Genomic DNA, 20,477 nt, shown 5'->3' on the forward strand with positions numbered 1-20,477 from the left:
GAGTACATTCACACTGTTGAACAACAGAGGTCTTGACAGTGCTGACCTTTGAGAGAACAAAGAGCCACAGTGTTGCAGCATCAACCTTTTAATTAAACCCTCCTCTATCTGAGTAATGTTTCAGGAAAGAGACATTATTTGTCATTAGAAGCAATCAGCTTGACTGGTCTTTGAATGTATTGGACCAAGTTTCTTTCATTCATTAGTGGAAAGTCTGTCCTAGAGTATGTTCATAAATACTGTTCGCTGGCACTGTAATAATGATTTTCATAGCTGTTCCACTTCTATACTTTTTCCACTTACAACTTCTCATTTCATCATGTGTGAATTCCATTTCCTTGGCGTTACAATTCATTTCCACCGGTCACCTTGAGCCGACTGGAGGACGGAAGAGATGTGGTCTTATTTGACTGGCTGCCGGCACTTCAGATATCTGATCACAGGCACACTTGCACTGTAAACAGATAAATACACACATATCCACTGCTGGAACACCATCACACAAAGACACGTTTGATTGCATTATAACAAATAAAGGATAATAAAAACTGGTGCTGATTGTGAATGGTCAAGGATGCGCCACAACTGAAGGACTTTGTGTCACTGATTGATCAATGGAGATTCAAGAGAATAGATTTCCTTTCCTTTTCCGTAAGGCTTTTGTTGTTTTCTTTCTCTCCTCCACAGAGGGATACAAGGGAAGAAATGTGGCTCCATCATCCTGTCTGCAGAGGAGCTGAGCAATTGTCGAGTGAGTGATCTCTCCTACCAAACACACATTAGCAGGCAACGTTTGTCGGCAAAGCCTGGTTAATAAATGAAAGTGCTGTATATCAATCTATCTATCTATCTATCTATTGATCTAATCTATCTCATCTCTATCTATCTATCTATCTATCTATCTATCTATCTATCTATCTATCTATCGATCTAATCTATCTCATCTCTATCTATCTATCTATCTATCTATCTATCTATCTATCTATCTATCTATCTATCTATCTATCTATCTCATCTCTATCTATCTATCTATCTATTGTATCTGTCTATCAGACTATCTGTCACAGTTACACCAGTAGACACACACACACACACACACACACCTTTCAGAACTCACAGATTCAGTTGCTCTCACTCTGCAGTGTGACCCACTGTCTGATGTAATGGCCCATGAACACAATGGGGTGAGGGCTAATGGTCCCCTCAACCAGGACTGAGGCGTGACGCTGTGAATGCTAAACTGGACCTCCAGCGCGCAGATAAGAACAGGATATTGAAAAGCAGGAGTACAACGGAACAAATGGTCTAGAGATAGGGAGACAGAGGAGTGAAAGGCAGTGAAAGAGATGGCACCATGAGACAGAGAGCAAACAAGCAGTGATAAGATGGAGAGAAAAAAACGTGTGTCAGTGTGTTTGGGAGAGAGTGAGTGTGAATCAATACAGGATCATTTAATGCTCTGCATGTACCAGCTCTTATTGTGGCTATAAAATCCACTTGGCTAATGACAGTGGGAGACCAAGTCTTGATTAATTCAAACACAGACCTGCCTGACCTTGTCTCCTACAGCCTGTGGGGACACATGCATGCACGTGCACACCCCCTCCACCTCTGTCACACACTAGTTCACGAATGTCTCTAAACTCTGTCACATACAAACACAGCCACACTAAACTTGGCTACGCCTGGTTCAAGCTGCAAAAAGCCTTGTTGCATTTGATGTCACCACCTTGAATCTAGGCTGGAAAGATACAGAGACCAGCTAAAGTGAATATATCCACTTTTACGTCAATACATGGCCCATATGACAACTTGTGGGATAAAAGGTGTTGCTTGCAGTGATTAAGCTCTGAATATGTTTGGATGAACTCTGAGAAGAGGTTCAGATTCCCTCTGTGCAAACATAACCGGTACAACGCTCATTCATCCCTTTGTCAGATGAACTCATTTATGTGAAAGTGGAGAACAGACAGAATCATGGTTGTAGCAGCTGACCTGAGCAGCCTTTCCTGGTTAGGGTTGTACAAACTAATGTTTTGCCCAGTCCTATTTAAAGTTTTTTATTGTATGGTTTTTTTCATTGAGGCAGCAACTCCCTGTATCCCAAAAAAAAAATCTCCCAAGGGAGACAAAGACAGTAGCCTTGAACCTTGAAAGTAGATCCAGCCACACAGCTTTACTCTTCAACGTGTCTGAGTAATCTTTAAATCGTTTTCATTTCTCGATAAGACCATTACAAAGAGGGATTTGTGAAAGTCTACTGCACCATCCGACGCCTTGAAACAACATGTAGCTACTTCACATGCTCTAGAAATTCTTAATTTTAGCGTAGCTTCTTTAGAGTGAGAGGAAGTACTTATATGTATTTATGATCCTCGTGTTGATCCCAGCTTCGTTATCCATAATTTAACCCTAGCATGGAAACAAGACTAATTTAAATAGAATCTAAAACAAGGTTTTCTGGGTTTTTCAAAATACTTTGTTTGTAATGAATGACCCAATGTTGGGTGGGTGGATATGTGTGTGTTGGTGTGTAAGTGTAAAATACAATACATTTGTGCATACTTGTGAAACAAACCTACTGTGCAACACAAACAATCCTATTATAGCTTTATTTATTATTTTGTAAAATGTGAGACTAGAGAAGTTGTCTATTAATAAACCTCTACTTTTGGTTCTACAAAATGTAAGTCTTAGGAAAAACATGTATTGCTCAGATTCCTCTTTGATTAGTTAAAATACAGAAATTGAATTGACCACAGCCAGTACACTGCAGGCCAACACCCCTGTTCAGGAAAATTGACATTATGAGAATTCACTTATTTGCACTTTTGTTCAAAATAAGAATCTCCTGATCACTCACATCTCGCCACCTGAATCGAGAGCCAATAGGTTATTAGTTCAGCATGTAGCATAAGGAGGAGAGGGTTAACAGCCTTAAAATAACATTTTTTTTTTTTTTTTTTTTTTATCTTTAATCTCTATGAAGTCTAAATGAGAAGTTGTGATTTATGAGGGAGTTATATGTGCGAGTGCATCTAGGGTTTTTACTTATCGAGGGTTTTTACTATAATACCACGTATAAAGGTTGGATTGTTAGTTTCAGAAAGGCCGTGTTCAGACCTGGTACAAGTAGACAGCTCTAAGTTCAGATGTGAATGCAGCCAAGACCCATCCCTCAGACCACATTCGAAGTTGGTAAGGGTCACATGGTCACCTTCTTTTAACGGTGTGACCTTAAATGCCTCCTAGGCCACATTGAAAGACCGCCTATTTAGCTGGCATCTTCAGGATCTCTTGGAGCAGAGACTTATTCTAACACATTTGGCAGTGTCTCCAACACATATACAAATTGTTGTGGCCACCAGCACAAAATAATTCTCAGAAATATTATTTCTGCAGGATTTCTGAAAAACACAGCCCACTCCTTCTCCACCAACTCATCAACTTCTCCTTTTTAATTGCTTGAGTGTTTTAAGTGTTTTAATTAAAAAGTAAACATTATTCAATGCACTCTGAATAATTATTAATGAAAAAAATGCTTCATCTTGCAAAGTGGGAACTTGGTCTGATCATTATTAGTACCGGATAAAAATTAGGTGCTGGCTCAACAGGAGGCAAACAATTACAGCTAATTACAAAACCTTCTCATACTTTCATGGATGAAACTCCATGATGCTACTGACTGTCAGCTCCTGCCCTCAATATTGAATTCAAACTGCATTACTGACTCCGACAGGACCATGGTCACAGTCAGGGGCAGGAAAGGAATGTAATGATCCATGACTAAATACGTTTTATTTTTCTAACATTGCAACAGGATGTGTGAGCAGTGCAGAGTGGGAGCAGAACCACCTCAGGCTCCCCACTTTTCTCTGTGCTCTCTCGCTCTCTCTGGGAAATAAAGTTCCTCCATATGAACTCGCTGATGCAACAACCCCCCCCGCTCCCCAAAAGGATTTTCATTCCCCTTTATTTGTTCAAATTTAATCACTGGGCTGTTTTGCAGCGTGTGTTTGGCCATAAACAGCTAATGGGGATGTAGAGAGAGGGAGCGAAAGGAAGCGAGTGAGCCCAAAGCCTGTGAAGCTCCGCTTTCTGTCCTCTTTCCTTTTTACCTCCTTAGATTGTGCACTAATGTTGTCAGGAAAACCACAGATTTTTCGCTATAGATGAAATAATTTCATTTTGAGCAGAATTATTGCCTCATCTCAAATGACGGATGTGTAAGCACATCAGCTTGAGTCGCGCTAATGGGGTTATCATGACTCCGAACCCTTTGAGAAGAGCGTGTTTTGAAAAAATGTGGGTTCTTCACCAAAGTTTGGCAAAATGACAAATTACCATGTAATACAAATACACAGTGTACGGTATATTCCTTTGAATATATTAAAACTCATTCAGGCTTCTATATTTCTCTTCACAATGTGCAGTGAATCTGAGAACCAGCATTCACCACATTCTCTATGGATCAAACTGGAAGGTGTCATCTTTTGAGCAGAGAACAAGGGGAATCAAAATGTAAAATATAGAAAATAGCAGATTCAAGCAAGAAAAGAGCAGAGGAAGGAGTAAAGTAATGGTGAGGGTCATGTATTTACGTCTACACGTGTTTGTGTGTGTGCAGTGAACAAACAAAGCAACAAGTCAAACAGCAGAGAGTCATCTGTCATTGTCTGTCATGTTAAATCCTACTGTCCCATCTCCATAACTCCCAGAGACAAAAACACATGTGCTCAGACTAATTCATGCCAGAATGACTGTTCTGAAAATGCACCAGTTTGGCCTTTATACTAGAAAGCACATTTAACTACGTTTACTCTTATCTTTCCCCCATTTTCTCTGTCACAATTAGAGCAAGTGGAATTCTTGCTCAACTAAACACACACGCGCAAACACACACAGTTGTGATTCCATGACTTCAGAACACTTAATTCATTTATTTCCTGGAACCTAAATGTATCCATAACTACTACATGTCTAATCCTAACCTAACCATAACCGCAAAACATGTCTTCGCTGTAAGATTCAAGTATTTATATTATGAGGACTTCCTTTTTGTCCCCACAATATGACTATAAAAAGAGATTTAGGTCCCCACAACATGAGTAATACCTGGACTACAGACACACTCTTCCCTTCACTAATGACAGAAACATTTACAACACAATTACTCCCCTGAGGTTGTGGGGGTGTCTCTACCTATAGCCTTTCACCCCCCCCCCCCCCCCCCTGTTAAAATATTGATAGCCTGGCTCTCTCCATATTAGTGGCTGTTGATCACAGACCTTTGCAAGAGTCTGTGTTCATGCCACAGAGCCTTAATGAGGCAGGAGCTGATGCATGTTTAATATCTTCAGCCCATTCCTTCACCATAAATAGCTTTAATGTGCTTATTAGTACTGCAGAGATTTTTATGGCGTGTCCCTCCACCTCCTTACTCAAAAACGGCAATGATGCCTAATTTCACCACCATAACAGTTGTTCACAATTGTTAACAAACGTTTTTCAAAACAATAACGGCTTTCTCAAAACTGCACACAAAAAACTGAAAACCTCCCACACAAAATATTAAACCTGACACTCCCTTTGCAATATGACTCTTTGCCATCAAATCTCTTAACTGTTCACAAAAGGTAGTGCTAAAATGGGTCGAGCGATTGGTACATGAAGTGAAGGTTGTGCAAATTATGCAAAATTTTAGCTTTTTGTGTGTTAACAACTGAGAAAAACTGTAATGTATATTGAGCTGAGGAACACTAGAAAAAACTGTGTGCAGGCAACAAAGGAGCTTCATGCTGCACTGATGACACTCGTGATGGACCAGTTGCTTCGCTCCAGTTTTTGATATAATTGTTGATTGTGAAATTGCTGTATGTGGGTTGTCTCATTTTTGTCATCTTTATATAAAACTGATTTGCTTCGATCTCAGCATCAACTGTCAATCATGATGTTTTCATGATGTTTGTATCAACATACGCTAAGTGTGATAATAACTAACATAAACCTGCCATGATTTGACTGTCCTATCTACTAACATGGAGGAGGCGGGATTTATGAATTATACTGAGGTTGGCCACCAGGGGTTGATCAAGATGGTTTGGCTTTAGCATTTATAAGTGCTGTCACCCGGTGCAGCCTAAACTGGAAGACTGAGCACTGCGTTCATGTGCAGCGAGTACATTGTCACAGTTAGTTACTTGTTGAATTAGGTACTTGTTGAAATAGAAAGCATAAGGGATCAGCTTAAATCTGTCGCTACAGAAAAAAGTCAGTAAGCAGCATGGCAGCCGATACTCCTCTAAAGGAGTGTTTTAAAGAGAATGAAGCTGTGGGAAGAGGAGCTCTCTTCTTTATGTGTACAGGGGGTTGTGTCAAATTACATGTTGTGTGTGTGTGTGTCCTCAGGGTGAGGGGGGGATTAGAGATATAGTTCCTCTCGCAGCTGGAGTGGAGTGGACGTGTTTATGAGTGTGTCGGGGAGGGAGTGTGTGCTCCCTGGCTGTGTGTGATAAAGAGAGAGGACACAGTGGTAGGACGCACACAGGCATTAAAATGGGAAGCGGCATATGTGCGCAGAAACACTCCTGCTCTCCCTCTAGCACACTTGCAGCCCCTCACACGTTCTTGTGCTGATTTGCCGCTCGGCACGCAGCCAGAGACGAGGTGCAAGCTGCAACATTAAAAAGCTATTAAGCTATCATCAGTGGCGCCATGGCTGCCCAGTGTAAGGCCTCAGGCTCCGACAACAGCGGCAATCTACTGTTATAGCATCTGAATGTACTGTAATGAACCCACTGTGTTTCAGAGATTAGCTACAGCCCATGTACCTGAGATAAGTCAGGTCCCGACTGCCGCCACATAGTGAGAGCCAAGAACACGGATAGTAAACAAGTAGTGCGAGGCTCAACGGCATACAAGTGATTTATTTTTGGGAATTTGATAAAAGCTCCATGTTTCATGATGAACAACTGGTGGACAAAATGCGCCATCAGGCTTATTTGTTAGAGAGAGTACCAGAAGAAGAGTTGTTTTGTAGTGAAAATAAATCTCCCAGCATCTGCTGCTGGTCTTTGATTTATCTGATGTGTGTGTTTGGCTTTTTATAGTGTTTGTAAGTTTATCTTTTATATCCACAATGGCTTTCACACACATACAGACACTCACACGCAGACACACACACAGTAAAATTATCATAAAGAGAGACCACTGTGCGTAAATAACTTTATTAACTGATTAATCGTTCCCAAGATAATTACAATAGCACAATTCAACTCAAGTCGTGAAATATGAATATTGAAGCTGCTGTTCCTGAGTAATATCTTAAAATAAGTTTTACAGATCCTATTTAATGTGGTCATTTCTGAATAGAGGAAGCAAGTTGGTGCTCAAAGGAAAGCTTGTGCAGATATATGTGTTACTCATCTACTCGTGAGAAACATCAAGCCTTAAGTTCCAAAAACGGATGGAACAAATATGAGGTTGTAGAAACAACAAATTACATTTTAATTCGTTCTTCTTATAACAGCTTAATGCTACATTAGCCACTACCTGCGTAACACACCCACTTCCATTCAGATTACATTTCTTTTTTTGTGGCCCTAGTGACACATTTAAAGAGTCCGGTTCTCATGAAAGACACTATATAAATTCAAGTTATTATGAAGATATTATTACCTCATCCATAAACATCAACATCAACAATGTGGGTGAGGTCAACTCATATAATCCCACGCTGCTTCACTCGGTCTTCTTTTATCGTTTTGATTAAGAGACCCCTGGAGGCCAATGTTATGCACTGCATGTTTAATCGGTTATCATAATGTTCATGTTTTGCGACATTAAAATCTTTTCACTACAAGCCTCAGTCAACCATTCTATCACACATCATTCACACACGGCACTGCTGTCAGAGGTAATTTGGGGTTCGGTCTCTCGCCCAAGGACACTTCAGCCTGTGGACAAGAGCAGCCAGGGATCAAACCAGTGACCTTTTGGTTAACAGTCGCCCATATTACACCACATATGCTACAAAACAACCTATAAATAAGCCAACAGGTTCAAACCTGTGTTTTAGGAGATAACATAACCCAACATATTACTGTGTTAATGCTAAATCAGTAAAAGCTTTGAAGGTTCTCTCATCAGTGGCTTTGCCCAACTACTGTGTCTATTAATAGTTTAATTCATTTTAAAAGCAAAGAAGCAAAAAGCAAGTAAAAACTACTATTTTCATACAGCCGGTTATAAATAAGGATGTAAAAGAATGTTGGTGGTGGAGAAACCATCGATCTTTATCAATAACATACATTCTGTGTTTACACTAATCATCTGACAGTATAGTCAATTTGGTACATTTATAGATAATCACTATATAATTAGTTGATCTTGTAGTCTTCTTAACTCCTGAACCCAAAACTCTGATTTAAAGGTTCAGTGTGTAGAATTTAGTGACATCTAGTGGTGAAGTTGCATGTTGCAGCTGAACATCCATCACCTCACCCTTCCGTTCCAAACATGAAGGAGAACCTGTAGTAGACTTCAGTTGTCATAAATACAAAAGTGTTTAGTTTGTCCAGTTTGGACTACTTTAAAAACACGGCGGCCTCAGTAGAGAGGACCAACTTCAGATGTAAGTATAATGTAGTTATAAAGTTTCCCATTCTAGGGTAAAAAAACAACAATTTGTACACAATGGATTTGTACACAATGGACAAATACAAAAAAAATTGTGTAACATCTTAACGTGGAAAGAATCCAAAGGTCTGGAAATGTTCCTACATTGAGCACATGATCGTGTTTTTTGGCTAAATCAAGAGAAGAAACAGTCCTCAACTTACGTGACAGAAACACAATGCCCAAAGCAGACTAATCTAATTTGTGTTTGATGTTTCTCTGAGGCTGAAATGCTCTCGAAGCATCAGATGCTCCACAGATGCTGTGACGGGTATCACAAGAAGTTAGTTTGACGACCATTACTCATCCTAGAATTAGACTTGGTAAGCAGCTGGCAGTAATGTTAGCAGGACTGCTGGTGGGTGGATATGCAACAGTGGTTAGGTTCCTGCATACTTGAACAGAACACACAAACACACAAACACTCACACACACAAACACACACACACACACACACACACACACACTACTGGTGGAACATTAGGTTGTTTTTATAGATAATGCTGGAGTGCACTGGCTGCCGGCCAGTAGTTCATCGAGAGCATATGTGGAGGTGATAATCACGCAGCACAACACACACTGAAACAACAGACAGCAACATCCTTACACGGATGTGTAAAGTGCATTTTACCAAAATATATTAAAATAATTTCTATGATATTATTCATGATATAGTGCCTACTGAGCCCTCTGTAACCATTTTCAGCTGGACCTTTTGCAGTGTGTGTATGTGTGGAAATGAAGCACTGAACATGGAGTCCTCTTACCCTCCTGCTAAAACCCATTTCAGCTCGTCTCAAGCAGATATTGTGACTCACGATGGCTTTGATGTGACAGGTTGACGTTGAAAGATCACCCAACAATGATCCGCTGAACACAACAATATCGTATCTCCCACTGAATCTTTTTCATTAAACTGCGGAGTTAAAACAGAAGAAGTTGTGGGAGAAGGGAAAATTAGGACACACACAAATTAGGATTTATTCGGAAATTATGAAAAAAAGTGATGGTACCCTTTCCTAATCCCAAATTCATGTCTAATGCCTCTTACCTCATTTCCATATTCCCCTGCAGGACAGCGGCACTATGCAGTTCTGTGCCAACAAGCTGGACAAGAAGGACTTCTTTGGCAAGTCAGACCCCTTCATGGTCTTTTACAGAAGCAACGAGGATGGAACGTGAGTCCTTGATGTAGTTTGGTTTTCTTAGAACAATTTTTTTACTTATAACAACTGTTTTAAACAGCAGAAGTTTCGCAGGAAAAGTTCAGGGGACAGGTTTTGAGACACATGAAAGAAAAATCCGCAATGCATGTGTCACCTGTGGCTGTTTCAGCAAATCACAATGTGTTTCATCAGTCACGTGTCTTGAAAATGATGACATCACATATAACACAAACATGTCTCATCCAGCTTCAAAGGGAGAAGCTGTCAAATATCACATTTAGTGTTGGAGGTACGTGCATATGTTGCATCAGGTGTATCCCCGCCCATCCTTCCGAGGGCCACAGGGGGAGCTGAAGCCAATCCCAGTTGAGCTATAGGTGGAGTGTTTGTCGGGGGTTACAGAGACAAACAACAATTCACTCATACACCTTGGGTCACTTTAGCCCCAATCTACACGCAGGGAAGTTGGACTAGCCGGAAAACATGCAAACTCCACATTTGATTTGAACCGGCACCTTGTTGCTGCGAGGCGATAGTGCTAACCACCTCCCCATTGTACACTACAATATAAAGAATTAATATGGAAATCACTGATGCAACATCAGAGGACCTACAGTGTGGTAGAGAGAAACCTGAATTTGTGCATCGGGAGAGGAGTGGTTACTGAGGCATGCACAACTTAAGAGGCTGCACCGAGTCAAGCATCAGTGGTCAGTGCGACCGCAACTCCCGTGACTATACACTATTACATAAATGACTCCGGCAGAGCAAATAGGAAAGGCAGGCAGTTAACGCAAGAAGCATAAAAGCAAGAAAAAAACACAATCTGCATTTCCCATCTGGAAAAACCTCTTCTGTTTCTGAGGCGGTCGACTAAGGCAAGCATAACTATCTCCCATCCCCTCACACTTTCTCAGTGCACTATGCAGCCTCCCAAGGGGCTCTGCAATTGTGGCAGCGTCAGCCCAATCTAGCTGGCGATACTTCAGCAAGTGCTTTGTTAGCCATCTTGTAGCTTTTCTCATTATTTTTATTCATACATAAGAGGGTGGGAAATGGATCCCCACAGAAGTGCGAGAACTATCTGTTGCTGGTGCCAGAGGGAGGGGGTACAAATTAAAAAGCTGTGAGGCTAAAAGACTTGCAGTGTTCTAAAAGGCTTGAGGCACTTAGTGGAGCGCAAGTAATCCGAGGCTTTGAATTCAAAAACAGTGATACGCATTGTTGCTTTTGGAAGGGATATCTGGGGGTATTTGATAGGAATTCATGAGGCTTTGCTCTGCGACACATTTCAGATGTCACAGAAAGCCATTTGCATGTCAATATCACACTGGTGGTCAAGGGGAAGGATTTAAAAGCCAGACTGAAATATGAAATTGTTCCCTGTGGTCTAACTCACAAATAGCTGGGATTCAGGCCAAGCGGTAAACAAAGCCGGGTACAGCCCTATTTCAGGTATCTCTCCCGTCACTTCAGGATTCCACATAGTATTTTTCCATCTCTTCACATACATCCCCCTCCCTTCATTTGCATATTAATCTCTCTCTTTCCTGGCTTAGAATATTGACGAATAATACTTCTCTCCCCTGACATTCCTCCTCCTCCCCCTCCTCCTCCTTTAGGTTTACGATCTGCCATAAGACAGAGGTGGTGAAGAACACATTAAACCCAGTGTGGCAGCCTTTCACTATCCCGGTACGAGCCCTCTGCAATGGAGACTATGACAGGTACAATGCAGACCCTCCCTACCCACCACCCCCACCACCCAGGTCTTTGCACTCTCTGATCTCGACAGCTGCTGTTTATCCTTTCACTGCTGCACTTGACTCACTACAGTATATCTCCCGCTGGTGCTGTTGACATTCCCTACCTAAATTGATTTCTGCTAGGATCAATCAATTGACTGCTTTCATGGCTCTAATCAGAATGTCTCTGACTGACAAACTGCATACTGATGACAGCCATTACCACAACCCGAGGGTCGAATGGTTAAACCAGTAGAAATCAATAGCAGTTCAACACGCTGCAGTGTTAGACGTCCCCTTATTCCCATTGTCACATTAATACAAAACCACTGTGTTCTTTGGACATGCCTTCTTATAGATTTATTATTTTCCCAGAAAAGCAGAGGTCAGGAACAATGATCCTCTTCGAATCTCCACCCACCTCCTTGTGCTGTTTCTGTGATCAGCACTATTCCCTTTAAAGAAAATAACATGGCGATATACATGTACTATTTTAACTCAATCTAAGCAACTGTAATGAGCAAATACTTTCTGTACACGTTCAGGCTGTGTGTATGCATGGAGCTGCATGGCGTTGTGCATACCAATGGTGTTTATATGTACTAGTGCACTGCTCGTTCTAAACCTTCTCATTATGAATTGGCTGTTTACTTGCCTTAGGTAATGCTGTTTGCAGTTTTCTTTCTGAAACTGCAGTAATGAGCGGTGCAAAATTAAGATCAACTGCAGAATCCTGATGCTGCACCACTGCTGCTGCACAAAGACCTTTGAACCTTTATGTTCAAGTTTCGGTGAAACTCAACTCGGTACAGAGCCACAAACTGGAGAATCAGTGGTTGTTGCCCTTTGTTTTAACCACCACTTTTGCTGGTCACCTGTTTATTAAAAGTTTATTGATACTGAATGTATAAATTCGAATGTCCAAATCGTACCAGATTCGAGACTGCACTTTCTTGGGCCCTTAACAATACAAATGTCAAGTATGAAAGTGATAAGATGAACGATTGTTGAGATATGTGAGCCACAGACAGACAGATCTCTGGAATTAGTGGACAGATATTGGATCATAAATCAAGGGCAACATTGGGTTTACATTTTCCAAGTGAGTCAGCTGAGAGACAATAGCATTTTCTATCGGTTCATGAAGTTAACAAACTTACAGTTGTGATTCCAAATTTTAAAGAAGAAAATTCTTGCACATTTCCTCTGCTCTCTATTAAAAAGTTTGATGTTTCAATGTCAAGGACCTTTCTCAAGACATGTCAGCCATTAAAAGACATGGTGTATAAATATAGACCATAATTGCGCGATAATCCATAGTTTGACCATGATTAGATAGATAGATAGATAGATAGATTACTTTATTCATCCCCGAAGAGAATTAAGTCGTCATAGCAGCAGGTATATTTGAATACAATAAAATACAATACAATAGAATAAAAAATATTGAGGTAGAAAGAATAAAAAAACAGGAACACAAGATAAATAGGTAGATAAGGTGCAGTGGCAAGATGATGGTAATAGTACTGATGATATGATGGTGATGTTATTGTTAGACAGTATATACAAATAGTACAGTATATATATAGTATATAATATAATATAACATAATATATATATTTATATATGATAGTAATTCTACCAGTATATAGTAATAATGGCAGCAACAGTATATATAATAATAGTAAATATAATAATAATAATAACATGTACACATGTATAAATATTATATACAAAGAATATACAAAGAGTATGATATAATATGATATGATATATAGTAGAGGTATAAATATAAGTATTCGACAATACAATAGATAATATAATATACTATGAGTGTAAGAATATGTAGACAGTGTGCAAAAGACAATATTATTGTATAAAATGATATATAGTATCAATATGATTGTCATTTCATCAAAAACCTGATTTGACACCCATTGTTTCATAAGGAAAAAGTGGTAAATCTGCCACTTTCATCATTATAATGAACGGTACATGTTCCAAGTAAGAAAGGAAAGCTCATCAGGGGTACCGACAGAATGGCTGCATGGGGACATTGCTCATGTTAAAGCAGTATATGATGAATTACTTTAATATCAACTTAAAAATGAAAAATGATACGGTGAATTTTCTCTGTCCATCATCGCTTTGTTTTTTTACGCTTTGGCCGAGCAACACAGGGGCACATTACCAGCTAAATATCTAAAATAATGATGGCTCATGCTTCTCAACAGGCCAATAATTAATGTAGACATGTTATGTCAAAGGGGGGAGGAATTCATTTCTCTCCCATCTTATCTGCTCGCCTCTAATTTAAAAGACATTGCTGAGAAGAAAACAAGCTAAATCATGAAGGAGCGCCGAGTGAAGATGAAACGGGAGTGACAGGCACATTACTTTTTGTGGGGGGGCGGGAATATTTCATGTGGCGTACTGTATCCTCTCTCTCTCTCTCTCTCTCTCTCTCTCTCTCTCTCTCTCTCTCTCTCTCTCTCTGCCTCTAATTACTGAGAACGCACAGAGCTTGTCTGAAAACTGAGATAAATCGGAGAGGAAGACAGAGAAACAGCTACAAATGGGGTTGCCTCAAAAACGTTCTGATACTTGGGAAATATTAGGTAAAACCGTGTGAACCAACCAATCACACATGAGCACAAGAAGGGATCACTGCCCTGTCAGATCCAATCATACATGAGGGACTGAGCTGGATTTCAAAGGCAAATCATAGACTTCTCCTGTGCCATGCAAAAATGCCTGCACGCACACACAAACGCACACGCACTCACACACACACTCACACACACATACACACACACACACGCGCACACACATACACACACGCTCACAGGAAGGATGAGCCTAATTAAATGTGACAAGGCACAAGCTGAAACAGCCTGAAATGCTGCAAGACTTGAAATATCACCAAGTCGGTGCTATAAACAGATTTATACAAGTGCACGGTTGAGGAATAAACTTTTTGTGTCATTGTTGTGGGTTATTTTTGTGAGGTGGACGTGAGAATATCGGTTTCTCCTTTTAATTAGAGACACAGTCACGAATATTTTGTTCAACCTCTACGATAATGCATTATCACCCAGGACCTCGTAAATTACTGTTTACTTCCATCAAAGCTTCAAGTGATTAGAAAAGTGCTAATGTGGTGCCCATAAAATATTAATTTTCAGAGGTTAATAATCGTGTTGTTGATAAAATGGAGTGTTACGATACCAGAGTTTCTTGTTAAGGGCTAAATCAACATGCCCCGCCCCCTTCAAGCCGAGTGGATGCTCACTGACTCGTATGGTTACGCGCTCACCACGATCATGTTGAGTCTGTGAGGGGGCCTGCCGAATGCACATCGAACAAATGGCCCATGAGGCATCAATGGAAGGCTCGATTGTTGCTATGGAGATGAATATAAATATCAGACGGAATGTGGAGTCTCCAGAGAAAACCCATTCAGACAGGACTTTTTCCCAGTCCAACACCATTAGATAACTGTAGAAGAAGAGGATGCAACCAGATTTCCAAGTCAAAAGAGCTGCTGTCAAACCTCAAACGATGGAAAACTATGGGGGAAATGTTGAGTTCATATTTATTTCATGTGTTAATTTCAGTATGTTACAGTCCCATCGCTGCATAAGCATCACATACGTGTGTCACTAGTGGGAGCTTCAATAAAAGTTTCAGTCACTCTTTCACCCACTCAGGCTGTTTTCATTACACTTTGTCACATTTCATCTTTATTAACACAGACACTTTTTATGCTGTGTTTAGTTTTTCAAATTCGTTGTTTTGCATTCAGTATTTTTTATGTGCAAATTAATAATGCACACAAAAATATGTTGTGTCAAACAATATATTGGATGTTTGAATGAGCTCCCAAAATTAAATATTAAATATGGTTAGGGTTGCAAAATTATTTGACCCTGAATGGTAAGAATAGTTACACAAGGTGCACATTACTTGTATTTGGCTCTGGTACCTTCATTAGTAGGAGAAAAATTGCCTGTGGCTCCCTCATACTCATTATCTGGTTGGCACTAACTCTTATTTCGACTCCAGCACATGTTGGAAGGGGCACTGAGGCCCCTCTCTCTGTTGAGAGCACCTGCCTTCACAAGTGTGTCAGTGGATGACTGCTGATGATTTGCTTTGCTCTAATTACATCAGTACTTAAGTTTGGACATGTTCCATGGGTTAAAGAGTGAAAGGAGAAGCTGGAACAAGTTCAACAAGTTCATAGGTTTTAAAAGTGAGATCTGTTTGAAACTATTTTCATTTAGTTATTTTTATATACACACAGCACCTCGGAAGAGCACACACCTTGGCCAAGGCCCAACATTCCCCTTAAATTTAATCAGGCTGCCCTAAGTTGAACACACTCATAAATGTCAGTCCCATAAATATGCCTCATTCTTTCATCTAGCTCCATGCATTACTCCTAGTGAAATTTGTTTTATTAGGTAGCAGCATTACACAAACACTACTAAACGCAGATGAAAACAAAACCTACATATTTACCATTTACGTTAGGGGAGAGCGGGGTAATGTGGGACATCGGGTGATGTGAAACACCCCCTGTATCTAGGCAACGGAACACATTTGTGGTCATGTGACTATTATGTTTTCAAACCCCTCCCATTCCCCCCTTGCCATGAAGGAGAAGTTGGTGCTGGTGTTGTGGAAAGTATGTTTTTTCACAAAAATTGTCTTGCTTTGAACTTAATCAACTGTTGTGTCAAAACAAATTGAATCAGGAAGAAAAACTTATATCATACATGTTGGTGAACTTCCAACATATAAAACCATGTGATTGATGCTAGCTGAAGATTAGCCTGAATTGCTAAAAGATGTTGTTTTTCTAAAATTGTGGCTTCGGGGTAAAGTGGGACAAATGCTGTGGGGTAAAGTGGGACAGTGTCTCACTTTACCCCACCATGAAGCACAAGTTAAGTTTAGTCTTAAACATATTTTAGTGTTATATTACATTATATATGTTTTACTTTTAATGTCATAAACATTGTAGAAAAGCCATCATGCCAAGAAACTACACCAGGAAGACAACCTGGGGCCAAACACCCCTCACAGAGATGGAGAGTGCAGCCGCTGAGGACATGCAAGGAAAGAAGTCCTTAAGAAAAGCTGGAAGGGATAGAAATATTGATAAGACAACCCTCAAAAGATTCATAAAGAAAAAAGAGAAATGGAAAGTAAAATCAGTAGCCTGGGGTGCAGTAGCTGAGGTAAAGAGAATATTCACAGATGAGATGGAGGAGGAGCTTGCCAAACACTTGAAACAACTAGCTTGATTTAAGCAATCATAAATGTGCTTAATTGATCAATTCCCATGATTCTGTTACTAGTCCGATATTAGTTTTGGAATGTGTGGTTGTCAGGATTTTAACTATTACAACATGTGTTGTTATGGTAGTTTTAATGTGGAAAAAGTAAGTGGACCACTTTACCCCGTAGCTGGGGTAAAGTGGGACACAAGACCACTTTTTTTAAAACAATCATATTTTCACTGCCCTTTGTCCTGAGGACATTCTGATCATTTCCATTGCTAGAAAACATCCTGAATTAATGGGAAATGTGTACATTTTACTGATATATAATTTTTAGCTCGCCTAGAGGGGAGCAAATGTAAATAATGTCCCACATTACCCCGCTCTCCCCTATATATCTTTATACCTGTGTGTGTGTGTGTATACTATATTTGAATCATATCTGTTGGTTAAAAGCTTTTTAAGTATCTTACAATCACAGAGCAGGATTGAAATCCGACAGCCCTCCTTTGTCGGCTGGCGTCTGGGTGGCGGTTTGATTAGGCCGGCCGTCCTTCAGTAGAACAAGCTCTAGTTGAATCCCTGGTGAGTTACCAAGGTATCCGTGAACAAATCCATCTCTCCATATGAATATTCACTCTCCTTGGGGAGGGACAGACTACATTTTAGCACAAAAAAAAGAGTAGTAGTAGTAGTAGTAGGACAAATAATAGGAGAGGAGAAAAGAGAAGGCAAGTATACTTACAGTGTAACGGAGGGAAAAATAAACAGAAATCCAATATGTCAAAGGCCCTGTTCCAGATGAGTAAGTCCAGGACAGGAGCATGGCAGAGTGTGAATTGAAGAGAGAAATAAAAGGCTCTGTCAAGTTGTTGTACTGGATCTCCTGCTAAACAATCAATGTGTGAGGACATTTGAATTATCCACATTTTCTATGCATCCATCTTAGAAAATGTGTTTCTTCTCTATAAGTATATATGTTTTAAAAGTGAATATATATATATATATATATATATATATTTAATGTTAATTAAAACCATCTAATTAATCAGTTTGTTTTTAGAAAATGGCCCAACTCAAATTTGGTCTATTTTTATCCCCGTCAAAAGATCAGAGCTGATGAGCTGCTCCCCATTAAATGCAGTCCTCCTCAATTATATGTGCCTCCATTACTGAAGATGATTGGTGTTCATTACCTTTGAATAGGAGCTGGAGATATCTTTTGGCAGATTAGTTTTGGAGTGTAAATTGTTCTGATGGTTCAAGGGGCCTTTTGAGGATCTAAGCGTCTGACTCTTTAGGATACAGATTTAAAAAATGAAATGATGGTAGATGCTCTAAGGTGACATGATGTCCGCTTAAAGGTGCTGCACTTACACCTGTGGCACTAAAATGCTTTTCCGCATACACATCGGTCTGCAGAGGGATGGCTTCCTCTCGGATATTGTCCTCCTCCTTCTCTGCCATCTCTTCCTGTATTGTTCTTTACCGCTATCCCTTTCTTTTTTTCATGCTGGATGAGGAGCATCATGTTTCTACCACCTAGGTGACAAGCACATTTTCCCTCGCTCAGAGCCTTGAAGATAACCTCAAAAGAACAAATTGTCACCGCAGAACGACAGGTTCCAGGTGGCAGGGAGGAAGTTGGGCTTATTTCAGGCATCTTTCAATTCCTCAGTGACAGGAACGAGTGTCTGATGTGCCGCTTGCTGCTATTTCCTTTGGATCTGGGCTGGTGTCAGTTCTAGTGTAAGATGAAGTTGGAAAAGAGGGGGAGACACAGGGTTGAGATCAATGTGACTCAGGAATGAAAGTGCCCACGAAAAAGTTTTTTCCTCTCGATCCCCACACTCTGCAGAGACGTTGTTTCTGCTGCAATTTATAGTCAGGATGATTTCTGTTTTTGCTTAGACTGGTTTGAATCTATGTGAAACGGGCTGAACTGTCATGATGAAAGGTTCTGGCATATTAAAAACTAGCCTACATCAGCAACCTGTGCCCAGGGCACCACTGCACTAAATCCCAGTTGTATTACTTTACTAATAAGCAGACAACACAATCTACATAATAAGCCTAAGGATCTGTGTGGAGAGGGTTCAATAAGAGGAGAGGCAGAGGGAAGATGTTGTTTGCTACAAAGTTCAGATGTTTTCTGTTGTGACAAGGAAAGAGGACGTGGCAGCTGGTTACATCCATGCTACTGCATTTTCGTTCTAAAATTATGTTTTTTAATGCACGGAAATGGGTATTGACGCAGATTGCTCGAGTAATAGCTTATCTCAATTACAGTTGTAACGTTGTGGAGAATACTGGTCAATTCTTCCTGAAGGGGCCATTTGACAGTAGACTGACTAATCAGTCTACTGTTGTGACCGAAAAGACCCAATCCGCAAGCGATCATCAGTGTCTTTGTCATAGTTTCTAAACATCTCTGTTTCTGTCAGTCCAGACTAAAATGTTGCCCCAGAGTTTTCAAACTAAAGCGAGACCAGCATTGGTTCAAAACTTTTAGCGGCCCTAAATCGCCAGAGTAGTGTTTGCAAATGCAGAGTTGATGCGTTTGCAAGCGAAAATGTAGTAGTGTGGATGTAGCCTTGTCAATATGTTGTATAAAGCCAAGAGAGAAATAAAACCATGATTTGTCGCTCAGTTGTCCTGCAGATGATGGGGCCATATATCTGCATCTTTTTGTTATCCAGTGTTTATAAGCAATTGGCAAACCAGCTTAAAGGTGCATTATCGCTACCAAGTGGACTGGAGTCACTATTTACTCATTTATGATCTCTGTGTCATTATGATCCATTAGTCCAGTCCGATGTTTGGCCCAATATCAAACCAGTTACAAATCGGGTCAACTGCATTTGTGATAAATGTTATCATTGTGTTTTCATCTGATATTCTTTTGAATGTTGGTAGTTGATTTACGTTTTTTCAGATTTCAAAAATCTGTATTTTGGGGAGGGCCTTTTACAAGCTGGCTTTTCTCTTGTATGAGATGAAGCTCTGCTCAGATACTGGCAAGTATTCCAGGTTTAAAAATGATTGAATTATATCAATGGACTCTAGAATAACATCTTATGTGATTTGATTATGATATATTCAGTGAATCATTCAATCATTATGGACCAAAAGAGTATGTACAAAGTGAGCCTTGAGTATTTAGCCATTAAACTCCAAGGTTTCTGTGGAGTTCCTTGTCAGACACCTGTTACTGCCGTCTGTCCTTGTTCATTCCAAGCTTTAATGAAGCTAATGAAGCTGTTGCTAATTATAGCACCTATTCAGACATGCACTGAATTACTTAAATGCTCTGACAAACACACGTTTGTCATGTGAAGGAACCCTGGGTAAATGTTTCTAAAACTTAGCTTTTATTGTCTATTGATTAGCATAACACTGCACGTGAACTGTTCTTATAGTGAGTAAGTTAATATTATAGAATGTTTAGAGACAAACTGTGAAGCACGATTTGACCACTTGTTTTATCTTTGTTATGCAAAGTCAGAGGATGCAATGCCAGCATTATTGTTCGGACTGTCATGTGCTGCATTGCATCACGTGAACATGTTGGATTGATTTCTTAGAACATAGTAATTCTCCCA

The 20,477-nt window shown here is 40.0% G+C and overlaps 1 protein-coding gene across 1 annotated transcript in view; it reads left to right on the plus strand.

The window, feature by feature from the left end:
- The window catches only part of cpne5b (copine Vb), a 95,557-nt gene that overhangs the window by 58,535 nt on the left and 16,545 nt on the right, over positions 1–20,477 (plus strand). Inside the window, exons 7-9 of the mRNA XM_053440550.1 lie at positions 688–751; positions 9,751–9,854; positions 11,465–11,569. Of these exons, the coding sequence (XP_053296525.1) occupies positions 688–751; positions 9,751–9,854; positions 11,465–11,569 (273 nt within the window). The remainder of the gene's footprint in view (positions 1–687; positions 752–9,750; positions 9,855–11,464; positions 11,570–20,477) is intronic.

Source organism: Pleuronectes platessa, chromosome 2 (genome assembly GCF_947347685.1).
Source record: "Pleuronectes platessa chromosome 2, fPlePla1.1, whole genome shotgun sequence".
Lineage (NCBI taxonomy): Eukaryota > Metazoa > Chordata > Actinopteri > Pleuronectiformes > Pleuronectidae > Pleuronectes > Pleuronectes platessa.